Below are 12880 nucleotides of genomic sequence, written 5' to 3' on the forward strand. Positions count from 1 at the left end.
ACTAAAGAATAAATGATGTCTGAAAGATGATGGATTTTCTTGGCCTCACACAAGCAATGTAGGACACGTGTAGTGAGATGTGCAGAGAAATCACATCCACGTGGTAAGCGGGAAGCAAGCACAGGCAGTTATCTCAGCACACATCACAGACTGCACATGGTTACAATGGGGAGGAAGGGAGCATGTGGTGGATACAGGGGCTCATCTGGAGTGTAATTATTCCAATTGTTGCCAGAGTTTTGGCAGATGAAGGAGAAGTGCATCTGCAATGAAGACAGGCAGCAGTTCTGCCTGCCTTTTTCCAGCTGCCCTGCTGCCAAGGCTCAGTGCTGAGGGAGGTGTGCCTTTTATTGAGCTAATGAAAGCCGAGGCAGGAACAAAGGTTTGCACAAGCTCAAGAGACAGACCCAAGTCTCAGAGCAAGGGGGAGAGGGGGATGGCACAGCAGCAACAAGGTGGAGGGCCCACAGTTCTGCCAATGGAAAACTGGGTGCTTGCAGCCACAGTTGAATGCAGCTGTACAGATACCATTCTGGGTAACATCTGGAGCATCACCTGCTATCATGCAGCACCTATAGAGTGATGCTTGCAAGTTGCACGGCCTGCGGGATTCATCTGAGTTTTACAGAGAACACTTATATTTAGGTTAATTACACTGCTTTATCCTGACAGATAAAAACGCAGCACAAAACATTACAGCATTAGGCCCAAATGGGCTCTCTGTGCTGCACCTGGTCTGCTCGCTGTCACCTCCCTCCTGCAACAGGAAGGGAAAACCTGCAAAACAGAAGGCAGCAGTGAGCACTACTGAGAAAAGCTTCTTAAAATAATCAGAAAAAGAGCTCTGGCAAACTCATTCCGTGTTTTTAAGTCTCTCCCTCCCCACAGCCCCTCTGCTGAGCCCTGGAGCAGGAGTAAACCCTCCATCCATGACCTCTGTGAGACAAGTGTTTGTTAAGTGTGAGGTGGACCTGGGCTCAGTGATGCTTATTTACAATGTACATTTCCATCTGACATATAAGATGAAAAAAAAAAAAAAAAAGCAGTTCTGCCCAGCTCCAACCTCCCCTCTGTGCTGTGCAGACATTTGGGCCTCACTGTGACTACCACTGCTGTGGAAGTGCATCAAGAACCACACACTGATTTGTAGATCTGATGTATGCACTAGATCTACTTCCAGCCCACAGGAATACCCTTACAAGTTACTGAAAAGCAGCCTCTGATCTGCTCCCTGTGATAACAAGGCAGACACTGCAGATGGCAACAAACACCCCTACGCACAGCGCTGCAGAGCAGGATGCAGGTTGGAACAGACCTCTACAATCATCTTGCCCAACCGCCCATCTTCCACGCATACTGCCCACTAATCCACGTCCCTAAGAACTTCTGCCCTCTTCTGAAACACCTGCAGGGACGGTGACTCCACCAGCTGCCTGGGCTACCCATGCCAATGCACCACCACTCCTGAGAAGAAATTCTTCCTAATATCCAGCCTAAGCTCCCCTGCTGCCATGTGAGGCCATTCAAATTACATCTTGCCTGTACAAAAAAAAAAAAAAAAAAAAAAGAAGCCAGATGCTTCCAGCCCTGCTGTCTCCCACCACACCACCCCCTTGCCTTTCTACATGTAGCACAGCTGGAGGCCACTCTGCCCCTGCACAATGGCATTGCCACTGGTGAGCTCAGGTGCAGGAGTGTAGCAATGGATCTGAGCAATCTGTGTTCCTGAGTTTAAACATCTGCTCATTTCATAAAGATTTTTTGTCTTTTCATTAAGCGATGGTAACTAGTTTTCTGTTTGCACTTAAGCTCAATTACCCTGCACTACTGAAGAGCAAGGTTCTCCCACAATACCTGATTTATTTATGCAGCAGTTTACAAAGATTCTACACGGGTACCATTATTCCCTGCAGCAGTTCAGCTCAGGCATCACTACCTGCCATTAGTGGCGGTTGGGCAGTTTGAGGAACTGAAAGAGTAGCAACAGAAACTTAACAATGGATGAGCATTTTTTGGTAGGAACCAAACTGCACTGTTTTTATATTTCCAACATTGCTATGTACTCAAATGAAACAGTGGTCAAATAAATATCCTTTAATAAAGAAAAAAGGAATCATTTTTAAGCACCAAAACTGTGAGTATGATGTTACATCGCATGTACAAGAAGGTGAGCTCAGTACTTGGTGTACAGGTTTAAACTTCTGAGTCACGATACTAAAAACATGAAATACACAGCAATAAACTTGCATGGCAGGGAAACTGCACTAAAGAAAAAGAGAGCAAAAGGCATACAGTTACAGTTTTTTTAGTTTTTAGGTATTGCTGGAAATGTTTGCTTAGTTTACCTTTTTTTATTTTAGGAGATACTTGTTGCCTAATACTTCATAGCCTTGAGCATTTTTAGGTATAGCAAATCTGCAGAGTTGTTTACAATAAAATACGCATTTAATATGTCTTCTTTGAATACAACGGTGTTAAAGGACTTCCTTACTGCCAAGCACTAGTGTTCGATTCTGCCAGTAATATTGCACAAAGCTAGTGAATGGCAAACTGGTTTTGATTATTTCTCATTTATTCAACAGGTTTTAAAAGAAGAAGTTAACATCATTAACCTTTACTGATGTCATTCATGCGAGACAATCTGCAGTCATCTGAATTCCTTTAATCTCATGATGATGTATCTGTAAATACGTAAGACTAAATCCAACACATACAGCAAGCACAGTAACACACTGGAAGATGTTGAGTGAGTGTCCCTGATCCCCAACACCTGTTCCGCAACTCAGAAATCAGAAGTGCTCCTGAAAGGATCTGAAAGTCAAAGCCACCTAAGGCAGAACAGTACGGAACAGGTAACAATCTCTGCAGTGACAGCGCTGCAGAGTTAGGGCTGCACTCACAAAAGGCAATTGTCCCTCTGACTCTTTCCAAATGCTGGTTAACAGCTTCAGATACTGGCTTTAAATAATACTCTACAGTCATCTTGAATTCAGCAGAGTAAAATTCATTGCCTGGTCATTTCCACGTTAGAGGTACATCAGGGTATTCACATTTGAATGGAAAGACCTTTTCTGTCAAATGCTGAAGCTCGGGGCCACAGAAGGTGGACCTCCATCACAATAAAGTCCATAAAGGTCACAGTCAGAGCTGGGTTTGGGTTAACAGTTAAACTGAATGGGAAGTGCAAAGAAACGTATATACAACAGCCCAGAAATACACCGGCATGCCCACCCACCCTCAGCCCTGCTAAAAATCCTAATTTTAAGTACATGTATTAGGCAGCAATTAAATATAAACTCATTTTATAGGAAAATTTTAAATTACAGTATATTTATAGGTTAAAAACAGCCACTGCTGGGCTTCTTACAGCACTGGCAGCAGTGTGTCAATGTGCTTACTACACTGAAGAGCAATTTGCAGTCAAGTCTGGAACGACCTCCTGTCTGTCAGCCCCGCAGCACTACAATCGCAGTGTGCTCTCCCAGTAAGGTGCTCCGTTTGCTCCTTAGCAATAAGCTTCGCTTGTTCTTAACGTTAATTCTGTAGTGCTAAACATAACGGTATACTGTCCATGCTTATGGAATCATTACCAGAAATATACACAGGTAAGTTAATTACATAAGCATTAAAATGAAAATAAAATCTGATTACACATGTGAAGAAAATTGATTTACAAATTACACCCTTGAAGTTCAGTGCAACAAACAAGTGAGGGGAACATTGACCAATGAGAGTTTCTGCTTCCTCCTCTCAGTAAGTTGCATTTCAACAACACATCTGTCATTACTTAATATTAGACATTACAGAATATAGTGCTTATATATCAAAATGATTCTTTACAAATAACATAGTGAAGTTGAGTTCTATCCCCAATGCAGCCACAAAAAAACCACAATATATAATAACACTAAGTTATTTTACAGATGCCTGGTTTAGGACGCAGACTGTCAGATTTTTTTAGAAAACCTTAGAAGTGATGCTTAAGCAAGGTAACTACAACGTGAAAAGAAAGTGAACGCACTAAGAATATTGGTCGTTTTTAAGGGGTCTGGGACCTCTGTGAATGAGAGGATGAAATTCACGTTGATGCAGATGCAGTTTCAGATGAAAGGCTTCCTGTTTGTCCAATGTTTTGGTTACCTACAAGTTTCGTTTTTCATTTCTTGTTCTCACTCATAGATGCTTCAGTCCTTAGATAAGCATTTGCACAATAAACATACCTCCAACTCCTTACCGCGATGGATCAGTCATACCATTTAAAACAATTTTAACCACAACCATGAAAGCAAGTTCCTAAAGATGGAAAAAGCATGAGAGTTGACAGACTGCTTAAGATAAACAAGCAACAGATGGATGCAATCACCACAGTGAAGTCCAGCCAGAAAGGAAAAACATCAGTGATACGTAGAAAGGCCTTTTTCATGGAGGTTCTCTTTCCTTGCACACGTCTAAATGATTTTCCTGTAGTGATGCTTGCCATGGTTTCTCAAGGACCAACACATTCGTTAGAGCTTCCATCAGCTATGAAAGAGCCAAATCTGCAGGATTGTCAGAAGTTCTGTAAGGTTCTTGTGACTACGCTCTCCCTGTTTGCTGCTCCCACCCCCACTGCAAACTGTCAAGTTGCAGAGAAGGATGGAAGACTGATGCATTAGTTTGCACACTACATAAGCACAATTTCTGTATCACAGTAGGGATGTGAAATTGTGACATCTAGTGACTTGTTTAAGATTAAAACCTAGGATTTGGTGGCTTTCTGTTTTTTGGTTTTCTTTTTTTCAGCAGTATGTGAAGGAAAATGCCATTTTCATTCCATCTGGAAGATGGCCGTTCTGAACTGATATAAGCTGCTATGCTCAGCACAACAACTACTCTTTGTGTGCACATAAAACACTTGCTCCCATGAGAAATCCATTTCTATAAACTAAGCTACTACAGGAAACCTAAGATTTCAACTAAATATAAACCAGATTAAGGACAGTAATTTTTCTCAATCATGCACACATTCAAGGCAAAGTTGACAGACCACATGGCAAATAAATCTGAAATCTGCAGTAAAGCACTGAGCTACCTATATTTATCACAACACAACCATAAACCATAGACACAAACACTGTGCAAAGGGACCACTGCACCTATATTTTAGAATTATGATATTTTCTCTTGACCTCAAATTTTGCTAGAGTCCCATATGCATACTGTAAGGAATGAAAATGTAAGCTGGAAAATAGCAAAACCCGACATAGTTGCTCAATCACCACTATTTATACAGCGCTAAGATTCAGATGAACTGTATAACCTGAATTACCATTCTGCAACAAATTCTGCTTTGTGCTGTGGTCAAAATTTAATTAACTCAGTTTCAAAGTGCAGTGTGACTGGAAGTGATGATAAACACAGAGCAAAAATGCACCACTCACAGTACAGGCCACGTCTAATGATTAACTTTGAAATCACTGTTATTGTTGCATGTGTTTGCTTACAACCACATCATTAACTGAATTCAGAAAAGCAATTTAAGGAAAATATGCCTTGCAGCTTTAGGTTCTTGGAAAGTCAGTATCAAGTGTGCCATAGAACTGATCTCAGGAGAGAAGCATATAATCTGACCACTAATACATGCAGCAAAAATCAACACACTCTGAAATTATGCTACTCATGGGTGCTTTAAGAATGGATGTTCACTTACTGTAAATAAGGCAACAAGGTTAAGAAAATGCCTGTCAATAGCAAGGGTACTGTGACATCCTTCTGAGATGTCCAATTGAGTTTTAATTTCAGGACAGCCAAAGCAGAACAGCTGAATGATCTGACCTCTGAGGTTCCTGCACATAACCTGTTACTAAGGAGTGTGCTTCTGTTCCTATTTACAAAAGTAAGTAGGAACACATGCAATCTCCTGTCAGGAACAGTGACACAGTACGTGTTCTGTTGTATGACAGCAGCAAAGCATAACTCCACTCTAAAAAAACACTATCCCCATAATACTTGGTTATTTTACAAGAGGAATGGAGAATGGGACGTACTACACAAGGACACAGACCGCAGACTTTCAACGCAGACTAAGTCACATCGATAAACATATAATGCTGGTGAGAATTTAGCTTCCTTAACATTTTAACAGGCTGAATGTAATATCACATGGAGCTTCTGGATGTTCCAAGACTCTCTCTCTCCTGATACCTCTTACCCTAATGACACACGTTCTCAGTGCAGCTGTCTGCAGCCATCAGCCATGAAGCTTAGGATTAATTCTAAGCATTCACTGCAGAGGAAGTTGTAACTTTTTTCCTTTTAAAACAAGAAGTCATTAACAAAAGGAAACCTTTTTTTTTTTTTTCAGCCAGCAGGCCTTCGGGTATAAAATACAAATACTTCTGCAGCAATTGAAGAGAATAACTAAAACAAAAAGAGAAGCATATTTTCAAAACAGAAGTGTCAATTACGCTTAAGTGCTTTGATCTTTTTAAAAGAAGGCTGCAAACAGTATTCAAATAAAACCTTTAAAACCAAACAAAAATAATTTTAAGTATGAAATTACAAAATATTGCTTCTTACAACAAATGATAAAGTATACTTGGTTAAACACAGCTGAATATTATTTTAAAAAAGCATGAAAATGCCTATGTTAGAAAAGTTTAAGATTACAAATGATCATCTAAAAAGGTGCTGCCAGTATGTCTCGCTATAAATGCACCTTGCTGGAAACACATTCTTAAATACGTACTGAAGTCAGCTCCTATTTCTCATTATGCTGTAGTCACTTGCTGTTTTTCATACTGACAAACACTTCTTCAAACTAAGAAGAAAAAAGTAATAGTTGCACATTACTGAATTTCAGCTACTGCAGTGCAACACGGAATTCTGCTCTTTCTGTAACATCACTGCTAGCTTTCCTGCGAGGACCTACTTAGTTGGTTTTCAAGCAGATGATATATTCAGTGCTGTGAAGGGTAGATTTTATATCTGTTCTGTTGTTTCAGCCAGATCACTAGTTCCTTTAACAGCAAGTATTCTCCCAGCTCAAAATGCTCTCTCCACTTAACTGGCCACACACTACTAACACAGATATGAAAAGTGCTGAAAAGTCAGGCATTCTTGATTATATAAAATGCATGTCAAAACAACTTAACTTTCTACTCAAACCAAAATTTTTAGAACAATTAATGAAAAAAGTGACCTGAAAAATTTACATTTCAAGCCATTTTTTCCAGATGCTGAATCATTTGCCCAAAGAAACACTATTTCTTTGTGAAAGAAAGCCGCCTGTGGAACTGATGGTCAAAACTGCTGGCTCTGAATTTTCAAAATGAAGAGGAAAAGTGATCTTCAACTGGGATTTCTTGTCTCACTTCAGGGGCTGTATATCACCTGTTCGGGAAAAAAAAAAAAAAGGAACATCTGAAAAGCTAAAGAGCTTTACAAGTCCTCTTATCAACACATTAGGCAAGTCCAACATGCAAATCTGGTATGTGTCTAGAAAAAGCCCCGATTCTCTGTTCCCAGGGCAACATTGCTCCCAAGCTAATGATACCTTAACACACAGTATAACAAAGTCTCCTTTTCCTTCTGGTATTTTTGCATTGAACACTGATCTGAGCTTGGAGAAGCCCTGGATTAAAAAGCTGTAGAGAACAGATGACTTCTTCATCCAGTTACTCTGTCCATCATTCCCAGAAACCCACAATTTGCAACTGCTTACAGTACTCTGAATGTAGTATGGCCACCTCTGTGTACTATAAAAGCTTGGGATACTTCTGATAAATAAAAATCTTGTTCCGTTTTTTCCCCACACAGAATCCATTGCATCTTTACGCTGCTTGTTCAGCTGTACCTCAGATACATGGAATGCCTCAGCATTACTGTATGTGGCCTAGAGTGAGGTGTGAAAGACTGCTCTTAAAAAAAGGGAATCACAGTTTTAGACAGAATTTAACTCACACAGTACCTAATACAAGATATGGCTACGTCTCCCGCAGAAATTAATTATGATTGTCTCCAAACGTCAGTAACTAAGAAAATTGGTGTACAATAATATTTTTTCATCTACTATGCATATTCTAAGACACTTTTTGGCATCTGATAAACATATAGATTTAGCTTCTATTCTTAAGGCAAATAATCACATTACATTTAGTCTATAAGGATGCATGCATACTAAGCAAAATTTGAAATGCAGCTGACAAAATTCTTTTGTAAAACTGTTTTGAACCTAATATTCCTATGCAACTGGTTTTGGATATGCAGATCTTACAGATAAAAATCAGTATATCAATTCTTTTTTAATAAAGCATAGTATCAAACTGATATCAATAGTAACTTATGGTAGTAAAAACAAAATACTATTCTTTGAGCTCTTTTTCCTCTCTACTACACTTCTGTAACCAGGCTATATGTTCAAGCACTCACCTATGGAAAAAGTATTTATTCTGCTGAATTTCAACATGACTTTGTTTCAGTCTTTCTGTTCTAGCAGATTATTTCACATATTTTGATAGCATGGGCCAGTTTTTAATTTCTGCTCTGTTAGCACATTTGCACAACCATTCTTCAATGAAATCTAAGTCTCATCTCATGAGAAAAAGATTGTTTTCTTAATAGAGTAAGACACTAGTAAGAGAAAGCAGGTTCTGGATGGGTGAAAAACTCCAAGTAGTACACACTCACAACTCCAACACTGCACCCTGCTTTAGGTTCAACTGATTTCACAGGATCTCAATGTTTGTCTGAAGTGCATCCTTAAGATGGGAAATGGACACAGCTGCAAACTGACAGGATACTTCAGTTCAGTACTGCTTTAAAAGGTGATGTGAAGTAGTGCACTACAGGTACTGCATAGCAGCGATTTTCAATCAACACTCTGAAATGCATCTAGAGGGCTGTAAAAAGGTAACAAGAAAAATGTTGATTTATATAGTACAACAATGTACTTGTAAGACTTCCGTAAGGATGCAGTTCCAATGGAAAGTGTTTAGGGAGTCCAGCAATTGGATTAAGAACATTCAAAGTCACTTCTGGATGCATACATGTATAAATCCAGAAGCGACTTCAAATATGTGTGTGTGTGTTTATATATATATATATATATATATATATATATATATATATATATATATATATATATATATATATAAATGCTCTTTAGTGTTAAATAATACTCTTGCTAAGTGATCTGGGAAACAAAGAAAATAACTGCACTGAGAAAATCAAGCCAATTCCAAAGTAAGCCTTTTCTTACACCTATGACTTGCTTTCTAATGGTCTGTGAGAGTTTTCAGAATGCAAAATAATATGAATGAACTTTCAGTTTCAGCAAGAGTTTATTATACTTGTCCATAGAATCACAGAATGGCCCAGGTTGGAAGGGATCTCAAGGATCATGAATCTCCAACCCCCCGCCACATGCAGGGCCACCAACCTCCATACCAAATACTTGACCAGGCTGCCAAGGGCCCCATCCAATCTGGCCTTGAACACCTCCAGGGATGGAGCATCCACAACATCTCTGGTCAGCCTGTGTCAGTACCTCACCATTCTCATAGCAAAGAACTTCTCCCTGACATCTTCCATGGGGAAATAAATGCAAAATTTACTTTCCTTTCTGGAAGTTTTAAATATAGTTATTTGAAAATAGCATATCAATGTGCAGTTCAGCAGGTGATGCACTACACCACCAACACACTTTAAACAGCTGCAGCACTTTACTGTAGCTGAAGAGTGACAACTGACAAAAACTAACCAGCATAGAACTGCTTGATGGAAAGCATCAAAAAAGGTTATCCTGCTAGCTGTGTTGCAAGGATAATAAACATTTACCTACTCTTGAAATAGCCTTTGATTTTTAAACAGATTTATAATTTTTGTTCAGAGGTTGTCATCTCTCTTCTCTCCAGATTCTAAATAATCACAAATAAATTTAGGGGGACCTTTTATTCAGACTGTCTCTATTCAGACAGCTCAACCACACGTCAGTAACAGAAAGGAACCACCACAGAAGACCGGTGTTGTATGCTGCTGTTGTAATAAAAAAAAATAAGACTAATACAGCCTTAATTTTAGAATCTAATGCCAATCCCTGTTTAGTTCTATCTAACTTCATCTGTTGAAGCCTAAGATAAGTACTATCAGGCACTGTAGCTTCGTATTAAGTAAGTTCATGGGATTTCTGTAAGGAGCAGAAGTATAAATTGTATTTTTTATGTGTGTGTATATTTACTGCTTATAGTCTAGAAATTCAGAGTGTTCACAGATTAAAACCAAGCTATCAAAGAGTCACACGGAGTAGCCAATGAGATTTCAGTGTGCTCAGCAGTCAAATCTATGATCCTTGACTTGGAGCTATTCAGTTGGAAGTGGTAGATCCTACATTTTTTTTTACAAGGCCAGAAGTAATTAGAAAATAATAATAGCATATGTCCAAGAGCGATTGTGCTGCTTTTGCTTTGCTACTTAAAAGTTGCAAACACTCCCTTCAAATTTCCTAAATGAAACAAGGATTTTTATAGCAGCTGTCCTGTCACTATTCAGCAAAAGTATTAGAACAATAATAGACTAAGATGTTGTCTTAAAAAACTTTTACTTAATAGAAACCCTAATTTGCTTTAAAAAGTCAGTGATACTAAATTTCTGTGTGCATATTTTATCACACTGGACATCACGCAGTTTAGTCACTTTCATACTACGTATCCTACAACGCATGACCTGAGGCTTAGCAGCTGTTGTTATATAAAAGTGTTGAAGAGATATGTGTGTATTTTAAATTGATTCAATTACACGTTAATTTTCCCAGTCTGTGCAAGGCAAACTCTCCTCTTCATCCTCTGATTCAGGTGATGCTTCTTTAATTCGTCGTAACGCTTCATGGATGCTCCTTGTCAGAGGGTCAGTATCAGGCAGAATTGTAAAGGATTCTCTCAACACGTCTTTCTGCACTTTCTTCAGTTTCACCCCTTTCCTGATCTGCGCCAGGATGTTATTGCTATCATCTTCATCAGGAAAAGGAGGGAGACTTCTCTGCTCCACTTTTCTTAAGTGAAAGCTCCCACGCTTCAAAGAAGCCAGCACTTCATCCATCGGGGAACTCACTGCAGTAAAATCAAAATACCTTCAGTACCATTTTTACTAAATTTATTCAGTGGCTATTTACATTTCCTACACAATCAAAAGCAGCCACATGCAATTAAAGTAATAATCTGACAGTATAAGTATAAAGGAGACTGCAGTTTCAATTTCATCGTTCTGCAGCTCTATTTTTGTATTAACTTCCAAATTTATCTTCCTTATTACTAGATCAAAACTAGATTATACTAGATTATACTAGTTTATCCTAGTTTATACTAGATTATAACTTCTGAAATGAACAAATTTCGTAATAGGTAAGGAGAAAAACTTATTGAAGATGGCTTTCCTATTACAAGTCAAGAAAATCAAAATATCTGCAATGAATAAGACATAATGAAAATGCGCATTACTTTATATTTCTTGACTTGGAAACTTATGTAGTGAACAGGTACTGGACTGTTCAGCAACAGGGATGCACGCATAGAGGAGAATCTACATTTTCTGCACTTACATTCTGAGGCCAGTTTTACCTACTGTGTAAGTACTAATGCATACCAGTGAGGGAAGCAGTACAGCCACAGGGTGCATCTCCCTCCTCCTTTGGGTTAAGAAATGTACAAGCACCTAGTTGCAATGTGCCTGTACAAATTACTTTCCTTCATAATTAATTTATCACACATCCTTTCTTTACAATCAATCTGAAGCTAATTCTCTGCAGAAATAAAAATTGGGCTTTGTCTCTTTTAAGAGCTACAAGTAGGTAGGACTTCTATGTAGAGAACGTGACACAATAAACAGTACAAACTAGTTAGCAAACACTAGCACATATCAATCAACAGATGAATATCCAGCTCTAACTCTTTTCTTTCTAAAACCTCCTTTGTATTTACAAGTGGACCTTGCCCAGATCACTCAATGGCTCAACTGGAAAATATGTGAAGAAAAGACAGAAGAAAAAGGATTGCATATTTGAAGGAGTAAGCAAAAACTGTTAGGCACTCATCTGTTGTAGGCTGACATCACTGAAGCTGCACAGAGATTTGGAACATCTTTCTTTTGAAATCCACAGAGCAGCAGGTAGTGTACAGCTGCTAACATTCATGACACTCTTAAAGAGTATTTGATTTTCTATTTGTCATTTTATGATGTATATCAAGTTGCACTTACAATGTATGTTTTATATGAATGGAAACAAAGCAGTATCAGAAAACATGAAAATGAAGCATCAGTATTTATAATGAACTTAAGACACTATACTTATGATACTTATGACTAGACTCATAACAGCTTAAGAATCTGTAACTATTCAGCTGTTTCAAGATAATTCAATCCGTTAAGGAGCACTAAAGAGAAACACTCTTGTTTCTGCCTGATAGGCACAAACAGCTCAAATTCTATATGCATGAGGAAAATCGTCAGCTGAGGGGTGTTTCCTGCAGTTGTAACTGACATACCCAAATAGAATTCTAATGAAAAGTCATGTTACGGTACTGCAAATCAAGGCCCACCTCAGGTACTGTTCCTCAACAACATTCAGTACAACAGTTCAGTGCTTTTGAAAAATTCTATATCCAATTTTCATAAAAAGACCCCACTCTAATATAGCACATTTTATTTAAAAATTGTTCTGTTCAAATGTGGCTGCCACCTCCCAATTTTTAAATGATATAAAGATAAAAGCAGATAGCAGTTACTCAGTGAAGTTGTAACAAATCCACCAACTCAGCCCTGAGTCCTACTTACTTACCAATGAAGTTTCTAATGAAGTCACATGCTTGGTTGATTTATTATAAATTTAATTCTCAACTGTAGTTAAATG

At 38.5% G+C, this 12880-nt stretch overlaps 1 protein-coding gene across 1 annotated transcript in view; it reads right to left on the bottom strand.

Moving 5' to 3' along the window:
• Positions 1 to 1661: 1661 nt before the first annotated feature.
• JMY (junction mediating and regulatory protein, p53 cofactor) overlaps positions 1662 to 12880 on the bottom strand; it is a 63983-nt gene continuing 52764 nt past the window's right edge. Inside the window, exons 10-11 of the mRNA XM_048932398.1 lie at positions 10774 to 11084; positions 1662 to 7371 (exon numbers count right to left, since the gene is read on the bottom strand). Coding sequence (XP_048788355.1) covers positions 10777 to 11084 — 308 coding nt within the window. The 3' untranslated portion in view covers positions 1662 to 7371; positions 10774 to 10776. The remainder of the gene's footprint in view (positions 7372 to 10773; positions 11085 to 12880) is intronic.

Source organism: Lagopus muta, chromosome Z (genome assembly GCF_023343835.1).
Source record: "Lagopus muta isolate bLagMut1 chromosome Z, bLagMut1 primary, whole genome shotgun sequence".
Lineage (NCBI taxonomy): Eukaryota > Metazoa > Chordata > Aves > Galliformes > Phasianidae > Lagopus > Lagopus muta.